At 35.1% G+C, this 13,416-nt stretch overlaps 1 protein-coding gene across 1 annotated transcript in view; it reads right to left on the bottom strand.

The window, feature by feature from the left end:
* Positions 1 to 5,114: 5,114 nt before the first annotated feature.
* LOC131064199 (probable cytosolic oligopeptidase A) overlaps positions 5,115 to 13,416 on the bottom strand; it is a 166,964-nt gene continuing 158,662 nt past the window's right edge. Inside the window, exons 16-17 of the mRNA XM_057998254.2 lie at positions 7,140 to 7,211; positions 5,115 to 5,446 (exon numbers count right to left, since the gene is read on the bottom strand). Of these exons, the coding sequence (XP_057854237.2) occupies positions 5,360 to 5,446; positions 7,140 to 7,211 (159 nt within the window). The 3' untranslated portion in view covers positions 5,115 to 5,359. The remainder of the gene's footprint in view (positions 5,447 to 7,139; positions 7,212 to 13,416) is intronic.

Below are 13,416 nucleotides of genomic sequence, written 5' to 3'. Positions count from 1 at the left end.
TCATGGTGGATTATAAGGATTACAATGGTCTTGTAAGAAGGAATGAACGCACTTGCATACATAGATAATCAATGACTAAGTATCTTGATACAATTTGACATTTTTTTCCCTTTCAAGTATGTTACCTAGTCTCTTGATAGGTTAGGGAGAACTAATCAAAGGTTCTAGGTTTGGAATGAATTTTATTCTTGAAATGTTTAGAAACATTTCCCCAGTGGAGTCGCCAGATGTTGTAACTTTTTTACACATCGCCCCATTGCAAATGGAGATCCCCTTTTTTTGCTTAGTAATCTAACTGTTTCATAGGCTTTAGTTAATTTGGCGGTAGTTTTGATCTCTAATTGAAAATTTTCCCCTTACCGTGTTCATAAGTCACCAAATATGTATCTTCAGCCAATTAGTTGTCAAAAGATGTAAAATCTTGAAAATGTAGTTGAAAGTGTCAAAATTGCAAAAAATGTTGTAAAATTTTGTTGTCACGTCAATTGATTGGGATTTAGAGTTTTTGAAGTAATAGGCATGGAAGAGTTGGAAATTTCATTCCTAGACAAGGATAACTTTTTGTCAAGGTCAGATTTTTCGACCTTGATAAGAGGGAAATAGCGAGATAATTTTGTCAAAATTCATTGAAAGGGTTTAAATGGCATTCCATGTGAAGGAGTGCAACTTAAAAGAAGTTGTGGATTTATAAGTTTAAATTGATTTTCTTGACAAAATTCCCAATTTTCATTTAGGAAATTCTTTACCAAGGTAATTTCTAGCTCAAACATCTTATTGTCATAAAATTTCTCGCTTAAATGTAATGAAGCAATCTTGAACAATTTTACTTCCAGCTCAAACAAGAGGAAGCACCTTCACTTCTAGCTCAAACAAAGGAAAGCAATCTCAAGCAATTTCATTTCCAACTAAAATAAGGGGTAACACTCAACAAGTTTTCATGTTCCTTCATGTCACCTTCGGCTCAACACTTCTAGCTAAACACCAAGCGCTCATCACTAATTTTGTTGCAAAGTCACCCTCCCCCTTTATTGGCAAAATTAAAGACTGAGAAAATCAAAATTCAAACACAAGATAGCAAGTCAACTTAGGTGCATATGAGTTCAAATTCAAAAGAAATTTTGAAATATAACCCAAGTTGGCCTAATGGGAGAGGTGTGATTCAAGTGTTAAGAGGCTTATAAAACAAGATAAAATCTCTTCACTTAAACTCCAATTCAAAAGCAAGTTAAAAAGAGCAGAGCTGAGTGAACCATCAGGAGCATATTTGAAACAAACTTTTCATCAACAATCTTGTATTTGAGGCAAGTTTCATTAGCATTTGGGGCGAGTTCCATCAACATTTGGGGCAAATGCTATGGATGATTTTGAAATAAGGAAGAGGATGTGTTCAAGGCTTTCGATGCCAATGATAAGAATGTATTGGCTATTTCATTCGAATCAAGTGGAGGATGATGTGAATTATGTTCAACGCCATTTTGAAGAAGAAAAGAGTAATCCCTTCTAGGTCCTAACTCTTCTAAGGTTGAGGTAACATATTTAAATATATTAATGAGAACAGTCATAACACATACACAATGATGGATGGATCAACAAGTGAATAAGTTGAAATAAATGAATAGCCCTCTAACGTATGACTTGATGGCTGATTTGGAATCGAGTTCTTCTGAGGATGAGGCTAATTAGGAGCAACATGAAGACATTGTTGAGGAAGAAGGAGATGGGCAAGAAGATGAAAGTCATAAGGAAAGGAAAGATGCAGTTGAGACTTCATGAGCAAGAAAGACTAAGAGAAATGAAGTTTCACGTGAAGAGCCACCACAAAAGAAGCAAACATCAAGAACATTTCACTCATCGACTAGCACTTTTGTTCAGCAAGTTGCCTCTTTCATGGGTAGAAATACAACCTCAATTGTCGAGAATGAGTCACAAAAGGAAGTCGAGGTTCATCCAATTATTCTAGCAAGGGTAGAATGAATCCTTGGAATCCATTCAACAACGAGATCATGACATAGATTTGTCTCAAGGTCTTGAAATTCCACCTGTTGATCTAACACTGATACCAATTGAGGAAATTGTGAAGGATGTAGACATGACTTTCTTAGATGAGGATATCAATGAAGGAATGATATCAACACTTCAAGAATTTCAAGACAATGAATAAGTGAAAGATGAAATAATTGAAAATATTGAACAATGCACCACTGTTGAATGGCCAAGAGATAGAATGAAGAAGCTTGTGTTAGAAGCTAATGTGGATAATACCTTGGAAGATTTTCTAAGTAAGATTGGCAAGACTACAAAGAAAAAATAGGAAAAGAGGTTCTCCAAGATTACAAGAGAGTTCAGGATGTCGCACAGTGTAAGTTGCAATTCCAAGAGTTGATAAGACACGAGATGATATCACTCCAAAAGAGTATGAGATTACAACTCTAGATGTGGGACTGGCAACACAAGATCAAGCAATTGAAAATTTGATGAGTCATCAATTGTGATTAAGGAAAGATTAAGAAAAGTGAAAGAAAAGAAGAATCAACTCAAAATAGAGGTCTAGCGATTGAAGAATTGCATTAAACGCTTGATGAATCCCGTTCGAAAAGAAGATGAGACATTTGTCCCTCTAGCAATACTTTCAAGGGAATAAATCGATAATTTAGAAGAGATGAAGGCTACAACACAAGCAACAATGGGTTGGACTGGAAAGGCATTTAATAAGGCAAATGTATTTAAGGGGTCGGTACAATCATATGGTAGAAATCATTCAAGATAGGATCTTCCTAAGAAGACTTTGGTGGATGGTAGTGTAATGGAAGTGAATCAAACTTGTCACTTCCACATATGGTACTTTGCATTAATGGCAAGGATGGAAATTATTGAGAAAGCCAAAGAGAATTGTGTTTAGTTAAGCACCATGATCAAGGGAATTCACGATAAAATCCTAATTGCACCGAAGGTTGTCCTTGGGAGACAGAAGTGATTGATGAAAAGGATATGAAAGTAAATCAATTGAAAGAATAAAATGAAGGCTATCTTCTTCAAGGTGATGATCAATTTCAAAAGATCATTTTGAGGATGTTTATTTGTTCATGATTTTCGTGAATGGAGTTCATGATCAAGGATCGGAATGGGAAAAGGCATTTGCCACATGTACAACTGACTTGACATTCATGGAGTACATGGAAACTATGTCAGTGTACCAGTGGAGGAGCTTGATTCATCATGTCCAAATTCGTTGCATTTGCCATCAAAGAAAAGGATGCGGGGAACATTCTCCTAGATAATAGTTTGTTACAGTCTTAGATGGCATAGAATTTTGCTATTTGTTTTTACTCCCATTTTGTGTCAAGGAAGGTGTTTATTTTCCATCGGCTAGCATTTAATAAAAATTTGGTAATTAGGCTCTAATTAGGGTTATTTTGAATTTTCTATCGGCTAGCATTTAATAAAAATTTGGTAATTAGGCTCTAATTAGGGTTATTTTGAATTATCATGATCATTAATTTCAAATCAATCTTGGCCCTTCATTTGTAATAAGAGCAAGAAACTTTTATGAAATTGTTGTTGAAATACTGCCAAAACAAATACAAACTCATTGAAACTTAGTGAGCCTATATCTATCCATAATCCAAAATTAATCATTCACATTGTAAACCTTGGGGTCACCCTGTTAGATCATAAAACTTAACATTCAAAATTTCCTTATTTAAGATAAGATAAAATACCTAGTATTTTATTCTGTCTGAAGTGCATAAAAAAGACATCAACAATTCCCATAGCAGATGATTCATCATTGAATTGCATTATTGCGTGTTGTTCTCTTAACAACATTGGCAGCATGAGATGATTCATCATTGAATTGCATTATTGCGTGTTGTTCTCTTAACAACATTGGCAGCATGAAATGATTCTTGCTTAATGCTTATGAGCATGGGGAGACGCACATACTAAATAAAATATTCAAGATGGAGAACAAAATAGGTGATCTTGGGTGCTCCTCCCATGGTGGCATCCCCTAGGGATGATCTGGCTTAATGCAATTTCATCACTCATTTATAGAATTTCTTCTGATCTAGTTTTGGTATTGCCAATGTCTTTCCATTACCCAACTGGCAGGCCATGGGGGAATTCTCAATCATGATCATTTTGTACAGCATAGGACTTAATTGGTTAGACATTCTTCCTCATCGCACATGTTGACTTTGGATGTGGAGGTAGAGGATGACTCCACTATTGTTCAAAACAGGAAGATAGGTCTTCCTAAATCTATTTCAGATTCCCATCACTCATTTATAGGATTTCTTCTGATCTAGTTTTGGTATTGCCAATGTCTGTTTCCATTACCCAACTGGCAGGCCATGGGGGAATTCTTGCTCATGATCATTTTGTACAGCACAGGACTTAATTGGTTAGACATTCTTCCTCATCGCACATGTTGACTTTGGATGTGGAGGTAGAGGATGACTCCACTGTTATTCAAAACAGGAAGATAGGTCTTCCTAAATCTAGTTTTGGTATTGCCAATGTCTGTTTCCATTACCCAACTGGCAGGCCATGGGGGAATTCTTGCTCATGATCATTTTGTACAGCATAGGACTTAATTGGTTAGACATTCTTGCTCATCGCACATGTTGACTTTGGATGTGGAGGTAGATGATGACTCCACTAGTGTTCAAAACAGGAAGATAGGTCTTCCTAAATCTATTTCAAATTCCCATCCACAGGGTAAGGGTAAGTCTATTGCAAGGGGGCAAGGATAGTGTAGGTTGGGTGGGTTGTTTAGCATTGACAGTTGGGTGCAGCTGTGTTGTTGAATGGTTTTTTTGGTAGATGGTTTTGAATAACAATCACCTATCACCGAAACTACTCCCAAATAATTGATAAGATCCAAATAAGTAACAAATAACAGAAGACATAAAAATGGAACACATGCAAGCTCCTGCCATGAAATAGATGGTAGTATTTCACAGATCTTGCTGACTCTGCAACATAGCATGCTTTAATCTAAATAAGCCATTACGAGTCTATCATAACTTAGGTGTAAAGCTAGTAGCATTGCTTATCATTTTGTGGTCCTGTACTAATACTCCATTTGGTAGTGTTACTTTTGCACATTAACATTTATCCATTATTTTCTTTCTCATCTTATAACTAGCAAGTAATTTCCAATATTTAGAAAAAAATGACCTTTTCATATTCTGATCAACCCTTTCCAAAAGGTGCAAATGCTTTGTTTCTCTAAGATGCCATTGCAGCCTTATGATGCATTACATCATAATCTATTAAGCTGCAACAATGAGGTTAAAAAGAGTAAATAAACCAAATTATAAAGAATTTTGTTCAAATACTTCACTACAAAAATCTATTAAGCTGCTACAGGTGTTCTCAACAACCCATTATGTCTAAGAAGTGCATCTGTTGATGGTTCTCTGCCACGGAAATCTATGAAAACCTGCAGTAAAGGCAAAGAATGTACATTATAATTCGACATTTGCCAGGCTATGTGAAGCTATTGTGATATTTAAGAAGTATACAAATATTGCAAATACATGAGATTCAAGAGACTTGTGTCTATGTGTTTGACAGGAGCTGCTCTAAAAAACATTAACCTGCCAATATATGCAATGGATGCAAATTACACAAATAAAATTAACCATGAACTAGTTTTTAAGCAAACAATTGTAGCATGGAGGAGAGTGATCAGGTTTACTCAGGTTAATATGAAAAAATTACAATGTAGATATATTGCACAAATATGCATAACCGCATACAATCGTTGGATTTAAAAAGGCATATGGGCTTTGACAAGACCACAAAATATAAGATTGTTGTGAAAGTTAAAATAAAGAAAAAAGTGGTACATGTACACTTAAAACTGAACACATTCAACGTTTCAGCCTTTTCCTTAAAGAATAGATATTCCATCCAATGAGAAGAACATAAAACTCAGTCAGCATGCATAAAATTCTATTGCAGGGGATAGATACCCTGTATTGAATAACTTATAAATTAATGTGCACCAAGCAGATAACCAGAAGGCATAGAGTGCCACAAAGCTTGACACTGAAACCACCACTGGTGTAATTACTGGCGAGGGGGAGGATGTTAACACATCTTCCTGAAGAGTGCATGAGGTAACACAGTTTCTAGAATGAAGACTGCTTTTATAAGTCAACTGAATTGGATCAACAGAATATAATAAGGGAAAATGATCTCTCTCAAACAAATTAGAAACACAGCACTTAGTAGAATATATATAATAAAAAATGATAATTATGTCTGATAGTCTGCTAGCAATGGAACATATATTTTCCTGTTCTCAAAAAGCACAGAGGGTGCATGGATTTGTTGACATGAAGAAATGATACGTCCTTAGTATCCATCTAATCTGCAAAGAATTGCGCTTTTGAACTGGTTATATCAGAGATTAGTACAAGACCTTGTTAACAAAAGAGTTGGTTCAAACACAGACACCAAGAATCTTGCTTACACAATCAAATCATTCAAAAGTTAGACATGGGCAGAGACATCTGGCATTCTACAAAAGATTGTTCCTTCAGAAATATGCAACTTTATCCATTAATTTTTTTGCAAAAGTTTTGCATCAACACGGGCAATGATTTCTATTTAAGGAAGACTATTTATTGAAGGAAATAGCCCCAATTTTTATCATGTCTTGATCTCTGAAATATATTGAGCAGCCTCACTTAAAAAAATCTTGGAGGGAATTGGGTAATCCACAAAAAAGACATTGTAGTGCACAAAAGAGAAATTTCACAAATTGGTTGTTCATTAATTCAATCATTGGTAAGGTTGAGGGCATGATAAGTCTATCCATCATGATTCCACTCTTGGGGAGTTTTATGACTTCAGTGGTGCTTACACAATTGGAGCCAGGTACAAAACTGAGGGCTATTTGTTAGACACATTGATATGGCTACTACGATGTATGTGGTTCAACCCTTGTATGTGGTTGAACTTTGATTTAAATCTTTAGTAGAAGGTTTGAGTTTGCAAAAGTGTGCCATGCAAAAGCCATTTTTAGAAGATCAGAGCAACTCCTAAGCTTCTTCCATCTCAAATACTTCTTTTTCATCAAAGGAAATCAACAATTAGGTACCTAAAATCCCAATAATTAAGCTTACCTGCAATGGTGGTCGGCCACCTCCAAGAGCAAGAATTGTATCCCTGAATCTTCTGCCTGTTTCTTTAACAGCCTGACACATTAAATTGTAAATTATAAGCTTTGTAAAACTAGTATTTCTTAGGAAATGCAACAGAAATAAACCAGAAAAATGAATTTAATGATGGCTAAGCTCAATTAGAATATCTTTTAATACTCCTTATAAGATAGAATTAATGATTTATATCTGCCCTTTTGTACATAAAAGTGTTCCACATGGATTAAATAATTAAGTAGTGTCCTAATTACTCCAACGCCCCTCCTCAAGATTAACTTAGGTATAAGCTAAAGAGCTAATGAATGCAAGCATGAATGGATGGACCCTGACAATAAAGGCCTGATTAGGTACCCATGTACCTAATCAAAAGAGAAAAGAAGAAAACCCAGTGGGACAAAACTCCTCTTCAAAAGAGAATAAAAGAAATACAAAAGAGTACATGTGACAAGAATGAAGGACTCAAGATGTCCCCCCAAGTACAGAATCAGTCACATTAGTACAATCAATATCCCCCCAATAAGACACAGAATGAGGATATGAATCCCCCCAATGAAGAAGTAGCTCCTATGACAATGATGAGAGCCTGAAGACATAACATGATCCACTGCCTACAAACAATATTTGCACCCATCACTTTGGAGCTGTTCTGGATGTTTCCTTGGCCCACCTTACTTTTCAGCTCTCTCATGTCCTGAGGATGTTTTTGAATTGCTTTAGCATCTTGGGAAGTTTCCTGTTTTGGGGAAGAGTGGGATGTCCCCCTCCTCACCATTTGTAATATGACAATATTCACAAAATTGTATTTGTATTTCTGCATCACTCAAAATTTTATTTCAATTTTCAATGGTCAATGTTAAATATTCATCGTTTGAAGTTCAACATCATGGATGTGTCATTAAAATTTCAATGTAATTGAAAATCTATAAAAAATGTTTTATATAGATAAATAATTATATAATATTATATAATCATGGCCACATACATATTGCATATTCATCCATCTTGCCATCCCCAAAATCAAGAATTTTTTGTCCTATAAACTTGGAGAAACACTGGCATAAACTCATCATGATAAATCCAATCGATACAATTTTATGTGGCCCATAAAAGGTATCAACAAGTGTCAAGAAAGGTCTCCATGAGTGTTTATACATCTTGAAAATATATGGTTATCAGGCATTTATGAAAGAAAAAACAGATAACAATATCAAGAAGGCATTGCATAGAAATTTATTGTACATGGAAGAAAGCAATTCTTAGCCTCATGTCATCCATAATGTCCTTGGTAGGACAGTTTGCTCAAATCCACCAATTCTTTTTTACAATCAACTCAAATCCTAACTTTATTTTATCACCAAATTCCCGATGATGGCAAGGTGAGAGCATACAGAGACTGAGATTAGGAATTTAGGACAACAAAATAACTAGCAAGATATTGGTGACTAGCCGACCAAATTAAAACAATATCAAACCAAAAGAATTGATCAATGCCAAAATGGCAAATAATGATATACAAGTTCTGAGTATGCCAAACTGATAAATAACATGTGGAAATGAGAAAACAAAAAATGGTAAACTATATCCGATTCTGGTTCATGTCAAATTGGCAAATAATAATATAAAAATAAAATGGATCCAATGGTTAAACTGACCAAGATCTTACAATGATAGCATGGATCTGATGATGACCCTTTCAAGATCATTAACAATAATAATCAAACTACTACCAGAAAACTGTTCAGTTTATTACAACTGAATAATAAGCATCAACAAATCTCCTAAAACCTAATCCAAGTATTATTTCAAAAAAGTATTCCACATTCTGAATATTGACATTTCACCAAACTATTCATAACAAACTAGAGAAAATGAAAATTACATGGAAAGAAGAAATCACCTTCGTTGCAGTAACTAAAAATGGCCCAAAAGTTCATATTATTAATGTGTCAGGACAAAGTTTCAGTTCAAAGCAAATTGCAGCCTATAATAATGAGTCACCCTTTCCCTTCACTTTTACAGTAGAATTATTGTATAATTCAGAATTATTTTGATACGCAAAATAATAATAATAAAAAATATTACCAAACTACAGCAAATAAATGGCTCAGTAAGGAAGTATGGTTTTCTGTAAGTTGAATATGCCTTTAAAATGTGACAATCGTAATAAATCCAACAAAGAAGCACAACCCACCATGCACTAAACAACCTAAACAATACGGCAAGGTTAAAAGAAAAAATTAATCAGATAAAACAACAAAATCTCTAAAACCTTCCATAGAATAATCTCATGCACTTGTATAACTTGGATGGCATACAGCCAAATAGATATAGTACGGCCTCCATTGAGCTGTGTAAGATACGTCATGTGGAGGATATAAATCTCAAAAAATATAACAAACAAATCAACAGCAAAATTTATATCACCTTCAACTCCAAAGAATCTAGAACTTTACACCAAAATCTGGAACCTTCAAACTGAAATCAAACTAAATAGTAAAAATCTTCAACAACTGTAATACAATGGCAATCCCTGTGTGAAATTACTTTGATGGCTAGAAGAGTTTTCATCCCTGAAACCATTTTCCCAAGGGTTTTTGCCCTCAAACAATAGAAGAACTCATACTTATTCTTTACAAATGAAACTAATAAAATGAGCAAAAAGACCTTTTTTTCGAAAACAATCCTCCTTTTATAACTTTTTTGGGGGAAAATAATATAATATTATATTCTTTTATTTTATTATTTCTCAATGTCATTAAAAATTACAGCCTTTTAGGACCTACTTGATTCAATACACAGCTTAAGTTATTACAGCTTAAACTTTTCTCAGATCTACCTATGTCTTGATGTACCCTGGATGGCCAGCTAAAGGTGCATCATGAACTGCTCTTAAATCTTTCCTTTCATCTCATATATTCAGGCACCAAATGGATTCTATTCATGTAAAGACGAATTCATTAACCACCTCATACTTCTCATCTTGCAATCTACCTTCCAAAATGTTAATAGCAAAGGCAGTTTGAAAGGCAGTTTGAGAATACTTTGCTATGATTTGTATCTTGCAATTAGCTGTAACATCTGTCATAAAACATAAAATGGGCTTTCTTGACAAATCATCTACTCCAACATTATTTTTACCTTTAACATACTCTATGTCAAAGTCATATGCTTGAAGTTTGCTTACCCATTTTTGTTGTCTTTTGTTGAGATCTTTCTTCTGACTCAAAAAGTACTTCAAACTATTGCAGTTTGTTTTTACCACAAACTTTCCTTCCACCGGATATTGTTGTGACCAAAGCATGCATGATGGCCAACATTTCTTTTTCATAAATTGAGAACCCTTTTCCTGTTCCTCCAAGTTTATATCTCTCAAAAGCAATTGTATACTTGTATTTAAAAACAACTCCAGTCCCTTCTCCTAAAGCATCACATTCAAGAACAGAAGAAAGAGAGAAATTAGGAAAGACCAACACTAGGCATGAACTCATCACCTCTTTGAGTATATCAAAAAAAATTCACTAAAATTAGTAAAATATACCAAGTGAAGACTCCTTTCTTCTTCAAATAAGTCAACGGATTTGCCAACTAATTGAAACCCTTGGCAAATCTTCTATCATAGATGTAGAGTCCAGATAACCCTTTTAGTGAGTCAATGCTTTTAAAAGGCCAATCCAAGATAATTTGAATCGTTTTAATCATTTTGAACCCTTTTACACTAATAGTATGACCCAAGTGCAAAATTTTGGTCATTCCGAATTCATACTAGTTTGAGGCTCAAATTGCCCAAAACTTTGTCAAAATGTTCAAATGGTCCTCTTAAGTCTTGTTGTGAATAAGTATGTCTTAAAAAAAGACTAGAACAAACTTCCTTGGCTGCTTATTAAACAACTGATTCATACAAGATTTGGAATGTGGTTGGAGCATTAATCAAACCAAATAGCCTGATTAGAAATTCATGGTGTCCATAATGAAACTTGGATGTTTTATGAACATCTTCTTCATCAGCTCTAATTTGATAGTACCTTAATTTAAGGTCTATTTTAGAAAAATAGATTGCACCATGCAACTCGTCAATCCTGGGGATCAGCTACCTATTCTCAATAGTATTTTTGTTTAGTGCTCTTTAGTCAATGCACATTCTCATTGTACTACTTTTTTTCTTGACCAAGCCTACTAAAGAAACGAATGGACTTGAACTTGGCCTAATGTGACCCATATCAAGAAGCTCCTTAATGGCCTTCTTTATCTCTTCCTTGTGCCTTCTAGAATAACGATTGGTAATCAATGGTTTGTCACCTTCTAACTTAATATCATGCTCAAACCCTCTTTTAGGTGGCCTCCCAGAAGGTATGTCAGTAAAAACTTTTATGTACTTCTCCAAAAGAAAGACTAAACATCCACATGGTCTGACTTGATGCCCTCTAAAGAAATAGTAGGCATAATCAAGCATTGGGCTGCCCAAGCAACAGTTCTATGGCATAAAGTTCTCTCCATACACTTGGCTGAAACGATTCTTGGAGCTACATTTGACATTCCATGAAACACCACCATCTAATAGCTTTGGACTCAAAGATCATGAGCTGTAGTATATAGAATTCGAGAAGCATGCCTATATAGTGGTGCATGTTAAAAAAATTTGCTTTTACATAACTTTGTTCTCACTCCAAAGTGATGGTACCAGATTTGGCAATAAAAGTTATTCTAACTCAGGAAGACTTGGGTATTAAATGAGGCAATTGGATCGCCAAAATTTAGGAATATGATTTGGACATTCAACCAAGTTGATAAAGGGAAGGGCTTTGTGCAAGTTGATAATCAAGTTAAAAGGTGTTTAAATGCAAAACTGAAGCTTTCTTATGCTGAATAGATTCCCATTCAAGTCAAGATTAAGTGTTGTAATTGTGCAAGGAAGAAGAAAATTAATAGAAGATCTATGTCAAGCAGAGTTCCAGGACTCACCTAGACTCGCTAGGACTCAACGAGTCTCAAGCCGAGTGACCCTGGGCGAGTCTCAGGGGCTTGGACTCAGGCTTGCCGAGCCTTGGGCGAGTCCAGCCGAGTCCTAGGGCTCTCGGACCCGGCGAGTCCCGATGCCAGGACTCGACCGACGTCAACCCAAATGAAAAACAAAAAACAAAAAAAAAGACTTTTTAAAACTTGTTTTAAGTTGTTTTTTTTCCACTTATATTTTCTTCTAAGTGCTAAAAGTCATCTCATTTCATTCTATTGAAAAAATTGGAGAAGAGTGAGTTGTGAGAAAAAAAAAGAGTGCATAGTGGGGCAACCGGCAAGGAGGAGCAAAATTTCAAGAAATCGCATTGGGGCAGCGTAAAACTTGCATTTGATGCATCAAGAGCTTGTTAGAGAGGATTGGAAAGAGGTTGCATTTCATTTCAACCTTGTTCTAAGAGGTAAGATTGAATTTTTTTGGTGTTTTATAAGCAAAATTTACATTTTTTTTTTAAACATTTGTATTCATTTTCTTTTGAAGAAATCAGCAAACCCTACCATGTGTTAATGTAATAGCATCGGTCGTCTCCTTCATGGCTGACATAGTTAACTAAATTGTCTAAGTGACATATCGACCTTAGACAATTTAACTATATCGATTTGCCTTTATTTATTGATTATGTGTTAATCTCGCCATCCTTGATGATAAAATCGGGAGCATATTAAACTCTAACATAAGACGTGTTGATTAATATATAAATCGCCACTAATGAAAAGGTATGTTGCTAAAAAGAAAAAGCTGGCCTTCTTGAGGAGTCGTGATGGTTGGAGGAACCTGTGTTTAGGTATATGTATGAGTTGCTTTTGTCTCTCAAAGGCATCGATAATATCCATCCACATTACACTTAGCATATCGTGTATTCCCTAGCAGATCGAGTTATCTTCTACTGCAGTTTGATTCATTCCTCCAACAGAGTGTACTCATATACAAGCAGATCGTATTAACTATCATTCTTCAACAGTTGGAAATATATAAGCAGATCATGTTCATTGAATCTAGCAGGTTAAAGAGCATTCATTCTACAGCAAGAAGAATCGGATCCAACTTACATTCAGCAGATCGAGTTCATAACTGAATTCTACAGTTCAATTATTTTATCGCCTTGCATGGTATATTGTTGTGTGCATAAAGCTTCAAGTAGTGAGGCCATTCTTTGTAAATCATATTCAGATCTGATTAAATATAACCCTCCCTGCTTCTTTTGTTCAGAAGCGAGCCTCTGACGGCAAT

The sequence above is a fragment of the Cryptomeria japonica genome, chromosome 6 (assembly GCF_030272615.1).
Source record: "Cryptomeria japonica chromosome 6, Sugi_1.0, whole genome shotgun sequence".
Lineage (NCBI taxonomy): Eukaryota > Viridiplantae > Streptophyta > Pinopsida > Cupressales > Cupressaceae > Cryptomeria > Cryptomeria japonica.
Note: the sequence above shows the minus strand (reverse complement) of the source record. Positions and strands in the feature narration are given on the sequence as shown.